General features: G+C 39.9%; 1 protein-coding gene across 4 annotated transcripts in view; it reads right to left on the reverse strand.

Annotated features, from left to right (window-relative positions):
- Positions 1 to 21590, reverse strand: part of LOC125740403 (nucleolar protein 4-like) — an 87675-nt gene that overhangs the window by 12310 nt on the left and 53775 nt on the right. For all 4 annotated transcript variants that reach the window (XM_049011410.1, XM_049011408.1, XM_049011407.1 and 1 more), the window contains one exon: positions 4280 to 4393. In XM_049011410.1, the coding sequence (XP_048867367.1) occupies positions 4280 to 4393 (114 nt within the window). The remainder of the gene's footprint in view (positions 1 to 4279; positions 4394 to 21590) is intronic.

Consider the following 21590-nt stretch of genomic DNA (forward strand, 5'->3'; position numbering starts at 1 on the left):
AATAAGCATATCATTTGCAGAGTTTATTTGCAGCATATTAATTTCCAAAAACTTTGGTTTGCAAAAAAAAATTGTATTGTCTTTTAATATGAAAAACAAATTCATAACTTTGTGTGCAAAATGTTCTCTTTTTTTCAATAAAAGCATTACCCAAATACTTTATTTTTATTTTTATATACTGTACACACAGTGTTAATTATATATGGGAAAGAAGTAAATAAATATAAAGTTGTTCCTGATTACCGTCGCACACCCTTTACCAAAACTGAGAGATGTGAATTTAAAAAGCAACTCTGACAAAGAACATAGTGGAGATTAAAGGGATGATTATATTAATAGTACATGTACTGTGTTCATTTTGATTTCATTGTGCCTAGTACATAAAACCATAAAGCAATATTTCACTTTCCACTTTATGTCCTGTCACATATTACAAGATAATACCTTTTGGAAGCTTTAATATAAGAATGCAAACACCCTGTAATCCATTAAGATAACTTTACACACTCAAATTAATATTATGACTTGCTGTATCATACATAATACGTCTGCTAATATTCAAGATTAAAGCGTTAGCATGAAGCAAAGTGACGTTAGAAACCTTCGATGATTCTGTACCATTATAATCACGGCCAGTTTAAAAATGAATGACTCCATCACCTTATCTGTAATACAAAAATTTGCTAATTTGAAATGAACCCACCTACTGTAGGTCCTGGAAAACAATGATTGTTATTATACGCGTACTACACTACACAGACAAAAGTGATTTCCAATTTATCCTCTTGCTCTATGATTTGAGTTGATAGATGAATTAACTTGTTTTGAGTGCTCAGTATTACGAAAGCTTATGTCGGGTAATGAAAGTTCAATCTGATTATCTTATCCATTCTGCATAATACCTGTCCACCAAAGGGGGGGCACGAGCCTGGTGCCTATGGCAGAAAATACGTCTGGCCATCGAAGCGACCAGCTGTAGTAATAACCAATGCTAAAACTGATTATGATGATATTAAATAACTAATACATTACCTTGATGCAGCAATATATGTTTAATGTTACTTTTAAAAAATGAGTTAAATGGAAATTGGGAAACAGCCATAGTGTTTTTTACCCTCTTCATTACAGTCCATAATAAAGTCATTTAAATATTTGAGTAATAAATAGCAGGTTAATATTTGCAATTAGAATCTTTGATTTGTCTGTACTGCAACTTGTTTATTTTATTTTTTCAATGTAAGGAATACCACAGTCAAATCAAGGCTATGTGTTCCCTAATATTTACAATATACTTAGCCGCATCTCTATTTGAAAATAGCACTTCCCAAGATAAAATGCTTAAAACACCCAGCCAACTTGCACAAACATGCCCAAACATGTTCTAGTTTAAATCCTGACAGCCATGAGGTGATACCCAAACACACCAATTTCTAAAAGTTTTACTTACACAGATAAACAAACTCGAATCGTAAACAAACACAGACATGCTAACATAGGTTTCCCTTCACATTATACGCATTTTGGAGACTTCTGCACTCAGTAAAACATTATTTTGAAAGGTCAAACCCATGCAAAGAATAGCTATAAATCTTTTCTCGATTGGTTCAGCAACAGTAACATGCCACCAGCTTTTCTCATGCCACCTCCAGTTTGCCCAGTTTTGAAAACAGCAAACAAAAGTATTAAAAATGACTTACCTGTATTTAATTGTAATACATTTTTCACACAATTTTCCCTTCCTTGCTTTGAATCCTAAGGTTTAAAAGTCATTTGTGGCGGGAACCCCACCCCCGCTGAGTGGTCACTATCCGCCCCACCAGAGTAACTGAAGCTGTTGTGCAGCACAACGTTAAAATAATGTGGGACTTGTGATATAACCAGTTTTTGTAGTTCTTTTCACTCTTTACGATGCTGAACAAAGGAGTTATGGGGAATAATGCTACCAGTTTCACCGTTACGGCTTCTTTACTTTTACGTGCTGCTTCCCCTAGCAGCCATATTGAAATGCCAACAAATAAAATAATATTTTTATTTAAGTGGCTTTATGTCTGGATAATTTTTTTTTGCTGGTTGGAAAGCTCCAAATTAATATTATGAAGTCATTCTTGGAAAGATTTTTTTACCGTTACAGTATTATTTAATTTTTATTCCATCTACCCATTTTCTGTAACCGCTTGTTCTATAAAAAAATTTATTAAAATCAGAAACATGCCTTTCATTGTCACAAGCTTAATCAATAAGTTAAAAGTGTATGGCACGAATAGGATCTTGCTCAGATCAGGCAATCCAAGTAAATTGAATGAGTGAACCGAAGGACAGTAACCATGTAGTGCGCTAAGAATGATTGGGCCACTTTAGAAACAACTGCAAGCTTTCAGTCAGTGCTTTTTGCTGGGGGAGAACCAAGGAACCAAGATAACCTCACCCCAATAATCACATATTTGTCATGACCTGCGCGTCCAGTCCTCGTATGTGCCACGCCTCCCTGATAAATCACGTGTGCTCCCCCGATTGTGCCCAGCTGTTTTCCATCAGTCCGATATGTTCTGTGTATTTAGTCCGCGTCTGAGTCCATTTTCCCCAGATCCGTCATTGACGTTTGTACCGCGTGGTTAGTGGTGCTCGTGCTTTCTCTATTAAAACCCCGTCTATCTGGATCTCTGTCTGCTCATTGCAGCGATCATTACAATATTGAGACCCATTTAAATTCCGCAGAACAGCACAATTCAAAGGATTCCACACTGAGAAGTACAGAAGAATTTGTGTTAAGATTTGTTATAAGACTATAATTCAAACATCATTAACATTTTATTTTCTTGGGGGTCATGGTTTAGTTTCTTGAGCCTGATCTTGCATGTTCCATTACAGTGCATTTAAAGAGATACCTGCTCTGGATGATTTAAAAAGCATTTCCCAGTGAGACATACAAGAAATATCACTGCTCCCACTAATGTAAAAAATAGTTAAAATGTTTTAAACAATATTCACCCCCAGGACTACAAGCATATTGCCCATGCACTCAGCTTCTAAGTGACTCCTCATATGGACAATACAAAGTATATGAACCGTATAAGAATTTCAAATAAACGGACTTTTGTAAATAATTTAACTAATAAACGTGTTACTCTTATTCACCCCTATGGAACAGCAATGATGTAAACAATTAAAATACTGGCATCTTAATTCAAACAGTCATCCTGTGCTCCATATTTTATTTTGCATTTTATTCCCATTTTGTTTAGTATTTTTTTTTTAGATAAACAATTGTTTAAAAGCTATATATACAGAACAGTGGAAATCAGATGGCAAGGATTGCGATTTTATGGCCCACAATTAAGATTTAAGATATAATTTTATATATAATATTTTAGCTGCATTTTTGTTTGTCTATAATAAAGCTAGGCTTTGTCCTGCATAATTTGACATACCTGTATATACATGCAATACAGGTCTGATTCCCATGTTATAGGGAGTGAGTTGCTCATTAAAACATTCCTATCGTTAAGAGGCCTGAATTCACTTCAGACACTGAGCACAGGAGATAAATAAGTAGGCAGGAAGACAAGCACCTGGCTCAGCCTTCATTCATTTGAGCTCATAGCTTGGTTACCTGTTTACTCAGGATTTTATTCCTTCTTAAAGATCATATCATGCAGTACCAACAACTAAAACCTATTGTGTTTCAGCAGGTGGCTAATCCAGATGCTAACGTGATATTGTCCTGACATTTATGCCAAATAATAGAAATGTGTGTTGAGGAAAATGACTGCTATTTGAAAAAGCAATAAAAAAAATATCTCCAAGAACTGCAGGTGTGTCTGGACAGTTTTTTTTTCTTTTATATAAATTCATATGACTGGTGTGTAATATTTTTCATCTCCATTGTATATAAACACGTGAAAAGGGCAGCATTTCTTTGGCCAGCTAAATGCAAATGGCAAATTTGTAGCTGGAGTTATGAAACATACTATGAAGGATTAGTAAATGTGATGTCACTAATGTTGTGTTTATTGTGAAAATGATTGTGCTCCTAAAAACACCCCCTACCCCACCACTCGAACTGAGCATTTAAGTGGTGCCCCAGCCACTACATTAAAATTTTAATAAATAATCCTAGGAGATGATGAAGTAGCATATTCTGTTAACCAACTAGCTAGCTGCAATCTTATCACTGTACTTAGTTTTAAAATATGTTGCAGGGGCTTCAGGCTCTGAAATGCCTATTTGACTAGGGCCCCAGAAACACTGAGGCAGAGCCCCCTGCTGGCGATGCGGGTACCTGTCGTCTGTCGAGCCGCATCCGCTTGGCGGCGTTTCTGCTCTCGTTTTCACAGGCCGAGGCCAGGATGTTTTCCGCTGCCGCTGAAGTCAGGTGAGACGGGATGGGCCGTGACTACAAAAGAAGCAAGACCACCACAAAACATTTTTCCAACATTTCTGGGGCACATTGCACATTCTGTTACTTTCTCATGGGGATTTAAATAGTTCATGCGTTTATGAAGAAGACTGTATGCTATACAAAGCATTATAACGCAAACCTGCTATAGAACAGGCCGTTTAAACAATCACAGCTTTAACAGCAGATTTCATAATTTCCAACGGCCTGTTTTGTAACCCTAAGTGCCCAAATTAATCCGCCGATATACTTCAGGCGAGGCGACACAACGCGACATGTACACTACGCAAGCAGTGTACTGACTACTTGGACACGTAGATTAGGTCTATCTGCAATGAAGGTCATGTCCACCAGGGGGCAGTGTGAGAAAAACATCTTGGTCAGCTCCTTCGTTTCCGGTCTCATTTGTTTTGTATGAGGTTGTGACATGAAGTGATGTAAAATCACTGCCTCCACAATGATCCTGATTTTTTTAATGCAGCTGCAGCAGTCTGCGTATATATATATAAAAACAATAGTTCAAAATAAATCAGTTTCCCACAAACACGTCTGTCCATGACTGATTTATACAACAAGGAAAATGATTAGGAGTGACTGGAAGAGCGCATGCAGAGCTCATGCAAAAGTAGCGGCGGTAAACTTTAAACTAATGTTAAACATATACTAGATATTCCTGACAAGGAGCGGTCATTGAAATTGCACAGCTTGCTAAAAAGTCAGAATTTGAAGTTAGAGCTTCACTGTACTTCATACACGATACTGCTTTCTTAGAAACTTAAAGTGCCATTGCATTTTTAAGATACAGTACTGTACACAGAGGAACGATAGTGTTCGCATCTTTTCTCTCTTGCCTCTGAAAATATACAGTTCTTCCGGCCATTCATTCTTAAAAACATTTTTATACTTTAATACTAACTACCATATATGAACATATAGTCCCGTGACAAAAGGTGACCGTACTGCCACCCCAGTTTTTTTGCGGTACTGCACCTCGCGTAGGGATCGCGTTAACTCTTCGCGTAGGTGCACCTACGACACGTGGAATGAACGCAGAAAACGCGTGGCGGCCATGATGCGTACGCGTGCAGTATGCGTTGTGTGCGTCAATCATAAAGTGGCTCATAGGGCTACGCAACTGAAGCTAGGGTTAGGGTCAGAAGGGTTATGGCTTTTACATGCATCAAAACCCGTTTTTATGATAGCTCAGGGCCCCCATGTAACGGGAAACCACAGGTTAACTCAATTAAATAGCATATTTCATACTTTCCGATGATTTATGGTGCAATTATAAGTCCCTAAATTAGGGTTAGCCAGCTGTAGCTATAGTTAGATTTAGAATGGTTATGGTTATGTCAGACATCAAAAACTTTTGTCTGAAATATGATTGTATGATTGTTCAGGGCCCCGTGTAACAGGAAATGACAGTTTAGCTTGGTTTAAATATCACATCAGATTTTCTTTCACCTCTGGCACATGTGCTATTTTTAGTGTCACTGAGCTCTCAGATCCTGTTTTGTTTTTTTTTGGATAAATTGTATTTTGTTTGACAAATTGAATGCATCTCATGATTTAAAGAACACTTCCTACAAATTTTATAAATTGTTTTAACTGCATGAAAAAGAAATAGCCATGTTCCCTTAATTTGATCATTTGTGCAGCTAAACATTTTAACCAATTGACTAAAATTACTCATCCATCTTCCTTCCAGCCATTTGGGCTGGACTGGGTTACTAATAGCCTGGATCTTTTCCCAGGCCGCATAGGGCACAAGGCTAGAGGCACCCGGGGTGGAATGCCAATAACATTAAATTTATTTGTTTAATTTCGTTTTATCAGTCCTTTACTTAATCGTTCAATAACCATACAGTCCACAATCAATAGTCTGCAGTTTGAAAATATCTCCTCGTTTTGCCATCATTAAATCATTCCCAATTACGCAGTCCTAAACTTAATGTATATCTTCAGCTAGTGCACTCAGTTTTACTTTCCTCCAAATCTTTAAAAATGTATCAGTTGGATCAAGACCTAAAATAAACTAGAATTTTAGAGATCAGTACTGAAGAGTATTGATTTGTGCAACAATTTAACAAAATAGGCATTAATTGCTTATTGGCAAAGAAACAGCACAGGAAGAAAACAATAAGCAACATACTGCTCATAAGCAAAAAAAACTATAGTATTAATAACAAAAGCAAACCAATCCAATCGTACTGCTCTATTGAATATTTCATAATTAGCCCTGGTTACTGTTTTACTTAAGACCACATAATGAAATTGTCATAATGAAAGACCACATAATGTCATCACTCTTTGTGTGAAGAAAATGTAGACTGTTGACAGAATGTAGAAAATGTTGACAGTCTTAGGTTCCTGAATCAGCAGTAATACCAAAGATCTACTGTGTGGCTAGCGTATCTCTCTTAAATGCAAAAAAAAAAAAAAAAGTACATTACTGGTTATCTGCGGGGCGGCATGGTGGTGCAGTGGTTAGCACTGTTGCCTCACACCTCTGGGACCCGGGTTCGAGTCTCCGCCTGGGTCACATGTGTGTGGAGTTTGCATGTTCTCCCCATGTCGTCGTGGGGTTTCCTCCGGGTACTCCGGTTTCCCCCCACAGTCCAAAAACATGCTGAGGCTAATTGGAGTTGCTAAATTGCCCGTAGGTGTGCATGTGTGAGTGAATGGTGTGTGAATGCCCTGCGATGGGTTGGCCCCCCATCCTGGGTTGATCCCTGCCTCGTGTCCATTGCTTCCGGGATAGGCTCCGGACCCCCCACGACCCAATAGGATAAGCGGTTTGGAAAATGGATGGATGGATTGATTTGTTAGCGAAATTATGGAGCGGTTGGGGATAAGGGCCCAAGTGTGACATCACTCTGCTGACCCTGGGATTGGAGGCAGTGACCTCCCAATCATAAACCACAGCCACCATGCCACATGGCTAATAAGAGAAGAGATCCCCCTGACAGCTGGGACAAAGGGTGCTGAAGTATGAGACCACTGCGCACGCACAGCCAAATCTGATACAAACACATAAAACTCAGTGGAGACCCAATGGACAGACAATACAGCAACGCTGTACAAGAAATGCGAGAGCAGAGCCTAGTTTCTAAGCTGCTGTGTACGTTTTATCAGCTTTTATCAGCGTGCTTTTCAACACTGCAGCCTACTGGGGACATGTCATCAGTTCAGGCAATGCCCAATGCCTGATAAATGCCATCAGGAAGGCCAGGTCCACGACCCCGACCATGGCCCCCTGGAGGCAGTACCAGAGAATAGGGTGTTAGCAAAACTGGACAATATTATGAACAATTCCGCCCATTCGCTTCTGGAGGCTTTACACTGGAGCACCTTTAACCACCGGGTCATCCCTAAAAAAGGCTACTGGGGATCATTCCTGCCCCCTGCCGTCAGACACCATAACGTCTCCTCCCAGTGTGCCACTCGCCATCCACAGCCGTAACACGTCAAGCATCCTGTCTTGTTACGGAACGGTCTGGAGCTTTCTGTTCTGACTGTACATAATTTATCTGCACATGGGTATTTGTCTAATATTTTGTATATTTAGATATCGGTTATTTGTGTGCTGTACAATATGTTGACTCTGTTAAGCCTACAGTCACGGAAAAAATATAAGAGGCCGCTCTATATTTTGAAACAAATCTGCATTTTTAAATCCTGGTTCTGCTGGCAGAAGCCTACACTGAGCAGCAGGTTGCTTCCAGGCTCAAAATTTGTAAGACAGCAGGAGACACTGGGAACGACCCGAAACCAGCCAGGTAAAGGGCGGAATCGACTTCCTAATGCCAGAGTTAACTGTTAACTTATCTGACAGTTTCTCATGAATCGGAGGATGACACCAAGTGACCTTCAAACGGAATGGGAAATATTAAGTGCTGTTGTGAAGTGCACTGCTAGGACAGTGCGTATCAGGCTCCTAGAAGCAGGACTGAAGTCCCTTAAAGCAAGGAAGGAGTCCTTCATTAATGAGAAACAGAGAAGAACCAGGCTGCAGTTTGAAAAAAAAAATAAAATAGTATATTATTCACAGACGCAAATGGAGAAATGAGTGAAACAAAAAATTGTCCTGTGGTCTCTTAATTTTTTCTGCGACAGTATGTATGCATTACTGTCCTTGAACCTTGTTTGTTCGGAACTACATGTTCATTTACATGCAGTATGTAGGTAAACCTTAACACCCTGACATACCTGAACAGCTTTAATATACATTAAAAACAAACATTATAATCGTATAATCATGTAATGTTTATTAATGTATATTAAGGCTGTTAAGGGATGTCAGGATGTTAAGGTACGTTTAGAGACTGAAAATTAGTATTTTGCTGCCTCACATCATGTTTTATTTCCTCTTCTTCTTATTGAGTTCTTTCTGACTAATAAGTCCATTATACACAGAATAATCAATCCAATCACCCGTAGCATTACTCTCAGATCACACTCCCATCAGTATCACGTTGCTAAAAAAAACATCAACAGCCCCCCCGCTCCCACCACGTGCCGTTTTAATAGTTCATCACTTAAAGATGAAGCTTTTCTTAAGTATTTAAATAACCTAATAGACAAATAAACTTTGGGTATAACTTCAAAAGCAGAAGTAAGACAGGAAAAACAATATCACACCGTGCACATAGACAGAACCAGAGGACAATGCTTTCTGGAAAGTGAGGGGACCGGACCCTCTAGCCTCTCGAATGTCTATCGATTCAGTCATTAAGGACATTTTTGCCTATTGACTAGATGCTTAGTCCAAAGTGAGTTACAAGAGAGCAAAGCTGGGGGTCAGAGAGCAGGACCAGACAGAGTCCCGGGAGCAGTTCAGATTAAGGGCTCGACTCAACTGTACTGTAGCTACCACAGGATGGAGCTCTAAAAATAAGCCGTAGCTCCTATACAGATTTCTGCTTTGAAGAAGTAAAGTCAACATTTGATACATTAACAATCACACACACACACACACACACACACACACACACACACACACACACACACACACATATCCATCCATTCATTTTCCAAACCGCTTATCCTACTGGGTCGCGGGGGGTCCGGAGCCTATCCCGGAAGCAATGGGCATGAGGCAGGGAACAACCCAGAATGGGGGGCCAGCCCATCGCAAGGCACACTCACTCACCATTCACTCACACATGCACACCTATGGGTAATTTAGCAATCAGCCTCAGCATGTCTTTGGACTGTGGGGGGGAAACCGGAGTACCCGGAGGAAACCCCACGACGACATGGGGAGAACATGCAAACTCCACACACATGTGACCCAGGCGGAGACTCGAACCCGGGTCCCAGAGGTGTGAGGAAACAGTGCTAACCACTGCACTACCATGCCGCCCCTACACACATATATGTCTTTATCAGCTACCATTCAAATGAATGGCTCCACAAGCTCATTAATCTTTGTACTTACATGGAAAACTGAACTGCAGTGATTTTGTAGATAACAAATAAAAATAGTAGAAAACACAGACCTCAGTAAAAATGATAGTACTCAAGTAAATCTTGCCAGAATACTACATTTATTCACAAAGATTAATTTCCCAAGTTTCTGTAATTTTTATAACCTCGTCCAAGTCTGGTAAATCACTTGGCACCTGCTCTCTGGATGCAACACAAGGATTTTGTGTCCGTAGCCAATGTGATCGGTGCATTAAGTGCATCCAAGTCTCCATTACGTTGATTAAAATGGCTAATGACCCGAGAAAAAAAAAATAGCTGTGATCTACCAATTACAGTGTCCTCAAAAATACTGTGGTTGTCTTTTTCAGGCCTTATAGGCTACGGGCCAGGAAGTCCATTGTTCTTATGTGGTTCTATTCATACAACTAACAGGTACTATAAACCCATATAGACAGGTACTAATACTACTGAAATACACCAGCAGTCATCAGCAGCATGTGAACAAACTGAACAGCAAAAAACGCAGGATTAATAAGAAGCTTTGAGTGCCTGTTCTTGCTGAATTTCACCATCTCACCGGTTTGCAGAAATCACAGCCCATTAACATTTGCATATTGATTTTTAATTAATGAATTCATCCATATTGATATGTTATTACAATAGAGAGAAGCGGCAGCAGCACGTTTAATAACAAACCCTTTTTAATAACAGGATGGACCCGTTCATCAATATGCATGGAGGAAAATCTGCCTCATTTTCCATGTTTTTCAGACAGTATTCTTTAAAGTAACATTTCAAACATATAACATTCTCAGGTTTTTCTTCATTATTTAACTACATTTTATCACGGCCAGCTTTTGGAAAGCAAAACTGAACCAAACCAAATCAATAAATAAATAGTCATTAGTCATTTAATAGTACTATTTGTCATTTGCATGCAATATAACTGTGGGTTGCTGGGTATTTTATATGTTGATTTGTAATTTAATTGACCATTTTGCCCATCCACCTTAATTTGTCTTAAAAGAAACGGTAATGCGGACTTCTGAAGAGAGCAAGACAAGAGGCTTCCAGTGAGCTGCAGTGTTCAGAAACTCCGCTCTGAACTCTTGTGGTGACATGCAATTTAAATATTTAACAGTGCCCTCTTGAAATATCCATCCATTCATCCATCTTCCATAAACTCCTATCTGGTGTAGGGTCACTGGGAGCCTGAGGCCTGTTCCATGCAAACTCAGACCCTAGAACTGTACAGTCTCAGTGCTGAACACAGAAGTACAATGCCACCCATCATATACAAATGTGGTTTTGAATTTTAGTACAGTACTCTGCACTGTCCGGTGCCTCGTCTATTGCTGTGAGTTCAGTGCCAGTCTTTCCTTAGACATCTCCCATACTCCTATATTCTTTACAGAATGATGTCAATGGGGTGGTGACACCAGGCATCTGTTCTCTGGGCTTTAATTCACCTACAACTTTACAGATGATTATCGACAGCTGACATGAACAACCGGGAGACTGATTTGGAGGGAACATCACTACCAGAAAACCACACGGGGAGAGAAGGATTGAGGTATAAGTCAGTTTGTCGTACAAACACATCTTCAAAAGGATGTAGGTGGAGGCCAGTGAACCAGGTGTAACTCTCCCCTTGCTGACATTTCAGTGCCGCTAATTGAATTGCTAGTTAGCGGTTAAATGAAAACTTCAGCAGTTGTGCCACACGGAAGTCATAAAATTGCAGTACAACTGGAACTTTATATAACATGCATGTAAACATTAAAAAAATTACGTAAATCATTTGAAAGGATGGAGAAGCAGTTCATTATATTTCCACTGGAAACGTACCTAGATATTCATTATATAGTTATATTAGGAAAATGTTCAGGCAGGAATATAGTCATAATAATGTCATTACAATGAAACATGAAAATTTCCATGCAATTCATCAGACTGAAAATATACCAAGTTTAAAAACAGTAATTCAAACTTACACTGGTTTAGAGAATTTAAAATATTATTTGCATATAAATGCTACAATTAGAATTAAGAAATAATAATAATAAAACATATCAGGCTTTAATATGAAGCACATATTTCATTCTTTATATTAATCAGTGTGCAGACTGGAGGTAGAAACACCAATTTGTGTTAAGATACTTAAATTTAAAAATCAAATGAAGGAAAATTAACATACAGCCGAGACAGTAGAGATCAATGTCTAGGTGCCAAGCCAACATAATGTTTCAGATGTTGAGTGAAAATAAATAAAGGAACCAACAAACAAACAAATAGCTCGGAAAGTGCCAGTTTTTTCTACTGCAGCTCCCTCTGCTGTCCAAAAAATAATATTACTGAAGCTGCAATCCCAATCTCAATTCATGCAACTCCAACAAAATTTTCTAGGGCTGTTATAAGTGCCCGGTTACGATAATTTTATGTTTTTTTGGTTACCACAGTATAATACTGTATGCTAATTTGTGATGCTTTATTTAGCTGCAGTGCAATTCATTTATGGAGGGTTCTTATGGAGGGACGTTAAGAACTGGTAACTAAAGCAGATTTCACTGTTTAAGACAGTAAATGAAATGGTAACACTTGGCTTATCTGAGTAGGAATCACAATGACAATGCGACTTGACACTAGGAAGGTGCAGGGAGTCTGATCTAAGTTAGGAGGGTCAAAGAATGAGCATCAGAATGTCAGGGGAGGATATAAGACATTATGATGGCTAAAGCCCCCCTAAAATAGGCATAATGGCAGCCCTGACTTGCACCTGTATACGCATGAAAGTGGTCATCGTGTAAAGCAATTTACAAAGTGAATGATTCAAGAGTATATTCAACAAATTGCAGTCAAACCACATTGTTGTGTTTTTCCCACAGTACACGATCTTGTTCTCATTTTGCTGTTTTCGTGTTATACTGTGCTGTGTTTGCTAAACAGTATGTTGCATATCGAGACCATTTGGCTAAAGATAAGAAGCTGCATGCGCCTGCAAGTGAACTTTACGCACTGCAATGGAGAGCCTTGAAATGTCGAAACTTTGAATCTTAGACCTGGATAAAAATGTTTGCTAAAGAAACTCGATCAATCGGTGACAGTAATAAAAAGTGGGAAATTATGGTATTTCAGGAGGTGCACACTCACGCTGATATTTTGACAATATGTCTAAGCATTTTGACTCTCGTGGTTAAAACAATGTTGGTTGTACTTTTTATTTTCAGTTACATTTCGGTCGCACTTCCTAATCCATTGATAGACTTATTTGTCGCGAGACATGAGTGAATTGTTTTAAGTGAGTTACGGCTTTCTTGCCGCTTAACCGTACTGTGCGCGTAAGTTTTGAGAAACGCCCATAAAGCCTTGACAATGTTATTTTTCATGAGACGTGCCAAAGCAATCGAGAAAAAACTGTATTTAGGATGCATACAACCTTTCACTAAAACGTTACGGAGGTGCTGCAGCTGTAACTCATGCTTAAGCATTTTGAAACTCTGTATTTATGGGTATTTATATATGTGCACATGAGTAGTGTAAACAGGCTGACTAATCCTACCCCATGACTCAGAGATAAGGTCAGAGAGCGTTTTTACTGCTCCACAAGTGTCTGCCAGTCTCACATTCACCTCAATGAGAGGGATCACCCATCAATTCATTTGCTATAACTGCTTATCCATGCAGGGTCACAGTGAGCATGTAAAAGACTTCTTCACTACTCCACTCAGAAACCTGATAAGTTCGACACTGTTGGGATGATTGTGTCATCCATTTGTGTAGGCATCTCTTTTGTACTGCCTTTCATTTCAGTGTTTACACGCCTTCCAGCAAAAAACTCCGTTTTTCATATTGGCTGATTTCCTCTCTGATTCATTTGTGACTAGCAGTACTTTTAGGATTATACATATTCTTATTACATGGAGATTTAAAGTGATATTCAGTATCTTAATTACATTATCTTGCTAAAATATATGAAATTCATTTTCTTTTAACTTTTATCCTATTAAGCTTTACTGACTGATTCACATTCATTCACATTACATTAATTTAGTTACTCAGTTACTACTCAAGTACAAATCATGAAACACCTCAACCGTTATGACTGATTAATAATGAACGAACATGAGATCAGTTCTTACTGTAACTAACATGTAGTTTCTGGGTAATTAATGCATTAAGTAAGAGTGTACCGCTACATTATTTGTGCCCTTTCAAGTAAAATGTCACCTATGAACATTAGGCACACTATGAATTAAGGCACAAAAGGAATAGCGCAAATATTCTAGAATAGATCACTAATAATACTAATACTGCAATAATACAATTTATTCAATATCCACTCAAACCAGCACGCTTGCCACTGTTACTGCTGCCCGACTGCACTGCATGTTGTCACGTCCACTGCACTGCAATGTGTCCTGTGTTTACGTGCTTTTGTTTTTTGTGCACCTTGGTCCCCGAGGAACATTGTTTCGTTTGTCTGCATACTGTGTATATGGCTAAAATTACAATTAAACCTACGTGACTAGACTTGAAGTGCAGAGACTATAAACAAGACAAGCGCAACACACGAGGACGAGGGGGAAAGGAGAATAATAAATAAATAACAGCAGAGAATTTACGTACACTAACAAACAGGGCAGTTAGGGGTACGCATACAATATGACAGATACGGTAGCTACTGCAGAAACGAAAATGAGCAGCTTTTGCCGATTTTTAGCGATGCTCGTTGGATATACATGTTGCTACAATTGTTAACTTTCGAGTTGGCAGCCCGCGGAACAACATTTAACGCGCTTTGCACCGTTATCGGATCCAGAGTAGCCACTGTGCCGTCTGCATGTGCCGACATATTGAGAAATCCATCTCGGTAGTATTGGCAATATGGGTAATATCATTATAACAGCAATTTTAATAGTGCCTTGGCCAATCACATTCTTCCCTGAAATTATACAAATGACAACTGCAAAAGTTTTTTTTTTTTAATGCATTAATATATCACTTGAAAACATTATAAACTATATACCCTGTCCATCTTCTAACTGGTTATCTTAGTCATGGTCACATGGGGGCACACAGTGGGATGTTATGGAGTGGTACACCCTGGATGGGATGCCAGTCTATTGTAGGATAAATATACTACAGGGAATTCAGCATAACATTACGGCTTTGGACTGTTCAGGAAGTCCCTGTGATGCATGGAAAACATACAAGCTAAACAAACGAGGGCTGCAGCAAATGAAACAAATGATAACGTCAATAATAATTGGTAATAAAAATATTTCAGGGCACATTTTGTCGTCGAACGGCAGCATTTTTCCAGCTCCATGCAAAATTGCGCAGTTGGTCTGTGCGTGGCTGTGCGCAGTTGGTCTGTGCGTAGTTGGTCTGTGCGTGGCTGTGCGCAGTTGGTCTGTGCGTGGCTGTGCGCATGCTGCATGTGTTGGCGCATTAGTACAGCAGTGATATTCCACCAGACCAGCAGAGGGCAGATGTAATGCAACAAACACATATAAGCAGTGTAGTGAAATGGAGAAACTTTCATGAAGAGTTTAAAGGTGTAGCTAGACTTGGGCGTAGTTATGATAATATTGTATATCACAGTATTTTGAAAGGCTGGTTCACAAAATTAGTTGGGATAAAGTACAATAAATATCGCAAATATGTTTCCATTCCAAATATGTTTCTATTCCGCTTTGTCACTTTAAACAGAGACTGTTTACACTGTGTAAGTCGCCTGGGGGCCCTTAGAATCCACCCCCTTTTTCGAATCCCTGACTCCACATGGACCAAACTGTTACCTTTACCATGTCAAGAAAATGTTAAGTCTCACCCCCAGAAAGTGTGACATTGCTTGAGACAATGTTTTACACTAATATTCTGTATTTATTCTTTTTTTTTTTCATTATTACCGTACAGCAGACCAACAGTAAAGCACTCTTCTGATTTCATGTCTAAAAGAAGGAACACATAAAATTAAAAGTCCAGCCGCTGGTTTAGTCATACAGCAAGCTGCCCACAGCATTATGGACAAATGGTTTTATCAATTGTACTTTATGCCATATCAGCTATAATACTAGTAGCAACACTATTCAACAAAGTTATTTAAAGTACCTATGTAAAGCTTACAAGACATGCGAGTTTGATGGATTGACTTTACGCGAGGTCTTGGTGGTGTCTTATACTTCTTAATGATGGCCCTGTTGGTCTTCCACAGGATATTTATTTAAAATCTTACTCTACCCCTGTTTATTGGGGAGTTCATTAACATGCATAGGAGGCTTACTGGGGAATGTGCACTTAGTCCTGACTCATTTGAACATGAACAGAATAGTTAGCCTCTTCCATCATCAGGGAAAATGGTCATACCTGACAAACAACGGCTATTTCTTTAACACTGGGATGAATATTCAATAAAGCCACATAGTTAATCGCTGTTCCATTCACTTTCTGAACGCGTTGGCTTCTTGCTTTCAGATGAACGTCTTCAGATTTTGTCAATGAAAATATAATTAATGGCAAGATACGACACCAACATAAAATGATGTAAAATGACTACATATACTGTAAAAATATATATTAAAAGTTCTTTGTATGACATATAGTGCGTCTAAGAGGAATGACAAGATTGATTCATAGTCATACATCAAAACAAGATGAAAAAAGATAATTAGAGATTAGTTTTTAGAAATATGGAACACTGGTTTGGCATCATCATATTATCTAGGGAAAGCGTGAAGAATCAACTGGCATGCTTTCCTTCAGCCAGCTGCATGTTCTGACAGTCACATAGAATTAGGGAGCGACACAATTTCCATCTAAACATTGGAAATGTAACGTGATAACATAAGTAGTACAACATTATATTATGTAACATTATATGTCAGCACATTGAATAATCCCTAATGCACAATGTCCTGACATCACAGTTGTAAATTTCCCAGTTCCTGTTGGGAATGGCTGCCTCTCCTGAGGGAGGAATGTTACACTAATATTTTGGCTCTTCCTTGTTCCCGATGATTGTAAAACTCTGAGTTTTATATTTTCTCCCCACTCAGTAAAACCGCACAGGGCGCGATGCCGGACCCTGCCCCTGATTATTGCCCATTTCTGACTCAAGTTTTTCTTTTTTCTTCTAACCCAAAATACCCGTTGATTTGTTTTAAGCCAATTTCTGTCCCTCCCCTGAAATAAACTGCCCTCTCTCTCTTTCTATTTTCATTCCACTTGATTGCCATCCTGCCTGGAGACTTACATCAAACAAGACAAAAAACTCTAGTTAGGCTGCGGAATAATGCAACACCTTTCTAACAGCATGTTAACAGTATACTACCAGTGGCAAACCTTTAATATAGTCTCATTTATCGTTAGCTACATCAGTATGCATACGCATTTCTCCATCCATTTTCCAGACCTGCTTGTTTCATACAGGGTCGCGGCGGTTTGGAACCTACCCCAATGGCAATGGTCCTACGGCCAGGAATGACTCTGCAACAGGCGGCATTGCAGGGCAAACTCCCCATTCACACACATTCCCACCTGCAGATAATTTGGCGCTCAGTTGACCTTAGCATGTTTTTGGACTACTGTGGCACCACAGGTGGACCCGGTTGGTCCTGGGCCCACCCAGATGAAACTGAGGCCCACCCCTTCAGCATTTACAGCGAGCGATACAATACGATAAAACGATTGTGTCGGACAGGTATGGGTGTGCGTGGATAGGTGGATCAGAGGAAGAGTGCAGTTGAGAGGCAAATAGATCTTTCTTTGTTCGTTTGGTCTTAATAACGTGTCATTTAAAAAAGGATAAAAAACAAATATGAAATGCGATATTGCTGCCAAGTCAATTGTTATGGGACTGGCCCACCTGCTTTTCTGCCGGCCCGCCCACAGTATGATTTCAGGCTCTGCTATTGGGGGAGAACCTGCAAACTTCACACACACAGTTTCATTTAAGTCAGCTAAAAGTTTCCTGAGCTCCTGAAAGCAGCCCTTACTCCTATAAAGTAATTATAGTGTAGGGACTTGGCTATTGCCAGTGTTAGAACATTTCGGCCAGTCTAAGAAAGAACAACAGCTGGCTGTTTACTAGTCATTCAGTCATGAAATGACATAGACGTCTTATCGACTAACTGAGGAACCACGAAAGAGATATGTCCACACTATATAATCAGTCCGTAGCAGCAGGAAATAGATCAGTTATGAACTGTGCATTCACCGAGACACCGCTTCCAGACTTCCATCACAAGTAAACACAGTGTCCTCCATAATTTCCCTCCCCCATTCAGTTCCAAGGCAGCACTGGTGCTCCTCGCCAGCCAATAACCTTTCTGCGGAATCGAAACACTAATTTTATAAAACCTATTATTACAGGGGACCGATTATTTCAGCACATCTACATAAACAAAGGACACTTTGTTCATTTGACTTGCGGAAAAGTCCGGATGTAATCTTGTGGGATGTAATTTGGCTGAATTTCTGTGATCGTTATGGTGTGATACTACTTTATAGAGTATACTGATGATTCTGCAGACAACTGATTTAATCCTGGAGGAGTCATACTATACCAATTAAACTCTATAAAGTAAAGACAAAACTCACCCAGTGGATCTGCGAACGCAGTAGATGCATCCAGAGACGTGCCATACTGCATCCCTTGAGGCAGCCTTGCCATTTAATCACCTCACTGCATTCTGTTTGCTATTCCCTCTCTAAACCAGCGCAGATGATACCCCGTACCACTCAACAACAAAACGAGAGGCTCTGGAGGACAGCGTGAGAACATATGCAATTCTCCTGAGCGTGACCTTTAGCCGCCATCCTCCCACTAAAGAGCTAATTACCACCAATTAACTAATAAAAGGAGGGATGGAGCTTGCGTCCTCTATCTCAGCTGCCAGATGTCCCTTTGGTTCTGTCCCTGACAATTATGACTATGTGCTTCTGTTTACCTTCTGGTTCCCCAGACCATACAGGCAGAATGGTCATTCTCTCACGTCGTGCCTGGTCCAGGATGAGACACATCACATTGTCGTCACATCACTCTCGGGCTCTCAAAAAAAAAAAAACAACAGCACTCAATCTCAAATTACTGAATCTAGCATACTGTAAATATTTACATTTGTATAGAAAATTGTCCAAAAGCCTTTGTCCAAAGCAGCAGACAACTGAGGACCAGAGAGCAGGTTCAGCCAGTCCCTGGAACAGTTAAGGGACCTGCTCAAGGGCCCAGCGGTGGCATCACTCTGAACCAGTACCCTTCCAATCAAAAACACAGAATCGTAATACAGAGAACTACATGCTACACTTGTTGTTTTAAATAAGCATTTTTGGACAAACAAAAAAATACCTGGAAATTGCCTTTAACTGTCTTTTTAACTTGTATGTTCTACTTAAAGGACATGCGTATGCCTGTATGGCATACCCTAGATAGGAATATAGTGACATTCTGCAGAATATACCTCTCCTCTTTTGTTTTAGATGTTATTGTAATGTACATGATTCCCTCTTTCTTTCAGAAGTCTGTAATTTTCTCAAGTTTTAATGAGTCATTTTTTTGCTCACTAAAATAAAGGCCGATAATAAAGTGTTTTAAGCCTTTAAGCTCAATATAGTTGGACGGGCCTTCTGTAAGTGGCTGGACTCGCACTGTAGGGACATGTCACCGTTCTTTCAATAAATACTCCATTATTTGCTGTTTTGCTGGCAGTGATGAAAAACATTGTTTTAGATTAGATATTCAACTGGATTGAAAGCTAGTGACTGGGACAGCCATGGGATATATTTTATATCCTCTTCATGCTTATTAAAGCATGTAGTGACCACTACTGGCCTGTGGACAGGGGAACCGTCAGACTCAACACCCATCAGCCTAGAGACGTTTTACCGTCTGATAAATGCGATCACTAGAAAAGGCTTAGCGTTCCTTAGCGGATTCCTTGCATTCTAAGGCACTGCTGCCACACTGTATAATGCACCACACGTTGACGCAAATTCTCCAGAACCTCGCAGCATATGTCACACATGAACTCATGTTCTACTTGAGAACAGGGTGATGGGTGACTCATCTGTCCATATGATGAATGACGTATTTTCTTCTGCTAAGTAGACCACTTCCTGTGTTGCTCTTTCCTCCACTTCACCTGCAAGCATGTGGATTTTTAGGTATAATATGGGGTTTATACAACTCCATGTACCTTCCGTGGGAAACACCTAGTAAAACTCAGGCCTTGACATGTGCAGGTAGTTTTGTTATTGGTTTCACTTTGTATCCGAACCAACACACTGACATCACCGAAGGGAATTGGCTCTCATACACGGTCTCCTTTTGCTGATGTCTTTCTCTCCGGCTTCAGCAGCACCTTTGTCAGTGTCTATGTGAAATACCATGAAGTTTAGCACATTGTCTGTATTGAATTTTAACAAGAATTATAGCTGGATTTGCTTACTCTTAACATGCCATCTTTGTACAATTAAAGGCGTTTTTGCACCGAAGTTCTGGAAGCTGGTCCCGATTTGCACATCCCTGGACTTGGAATTTTTTCAACTCCCAGCCATTTTCTTGTGGCTCTTGTCACTTTCACACCACACAACAGGAACTGGGACCTTAATGTTAAACAAGTATGGGAGACCCAAACGGCTTGTAGGTTACCCTTCACGCATCATTTAATATGAAACTACACCACCACGCCAAACAATGGAGGATAGTCACTTATTTGTCAGTTGTTTGTCAGTTGTTTGTCAGTTGTTTGTCAGTTATTGGGGGGATCAATCACAATCAAAATGGGACGCAGCCTGGAAGCTTCACCCCCAGCACTGGTGAAATTAGACAGAAGTATATTGGATAGCAATTGAACTTTCTGATGCAGAAGCAAAAAATGTATTAATTGATGCATTAAATGTAATTTAGATACAAAATAATTCCATCTGCTCAGTTTTTGCTCCACTACATCTGCTTTTTTCGCTGCAGTTCCGCATAACTTACATGTAAGTGCTTCCCCAGGAGTGTGTGTTCGAACGACAAGTTGGCTGCGTCTGAATTCAGAGGCTGCCTCCTTGGAAGGACGCCGGTCGCAAAGGTGCAGCATTAGTACGCTGTATTCTTCAGAGCTCTAACAGGAAGTGCCGTCAAATGGGCCAGGCCTACCGATAATTTCCTAGTTGCGTCACCAGCTGTTTCCACCCTTACCCTCGAGTCACGAAGCGCCACAACGTCAGTCGTCTAGCTGGGACGCCCCCACTTTACCTCTGTGCAGTGAATCTTGGAATATGTTGGACTGTGAAAGATCCATTGAGTGCATCTTTCACAGAATGAGGGAAGAACGGCACATTTCTAGACCACATTTGATGGACCCTCCGACATGGGACAGCCTCGCCACTCCGCCGCGACACATTCGGTCTTCGAATGCAGCATTCAAAGGAATAACCCTAACCCTGAATTTGGACATAGCCCAAGTCTGAAGTAGGCCCTAAAAAGGGTTCTCAAACTGCCTCTGAGGAACTAAAATCAGTTCCTGTGGTGTGAATATGAGAAAAGTCCCTGGGTCCGGAAAAAGGTTCTGGTTCCAGAAAAAAAGTTCTAGCAGTGTGAAAGCTCTTTGCCAGGTGTGTCCTAAAGAAGACTGGAGAAGATGTTCATTGGGGGATTATGAGAAGAAGTGGAAGGGCTTTATTTGTCCATTTTAGTTCACATTCTCTATTTTTTAAGACTAAATCAGAATAGGTGTTCCAAATAAACACTTAGTAGGAACACCACAGTTAGGAA

This window comes from Brienomyrus brachyistius, chromosome 4 (assembly GCF_023856365.1).
Source record: "Brienomyrus brachyistius isolate T26 chromosome 4, BBRACH_0.4, whole genome shotgun sequence".
In the NCBI taxonomy this organism is placed as follows: domain Eukaryota; kingdom Metazoa; phylum Chordata; class Actinopteri; order Osteoglossiformes; family Mormyridae; genus Brienomyrus; species Brienomyrus brachyistius.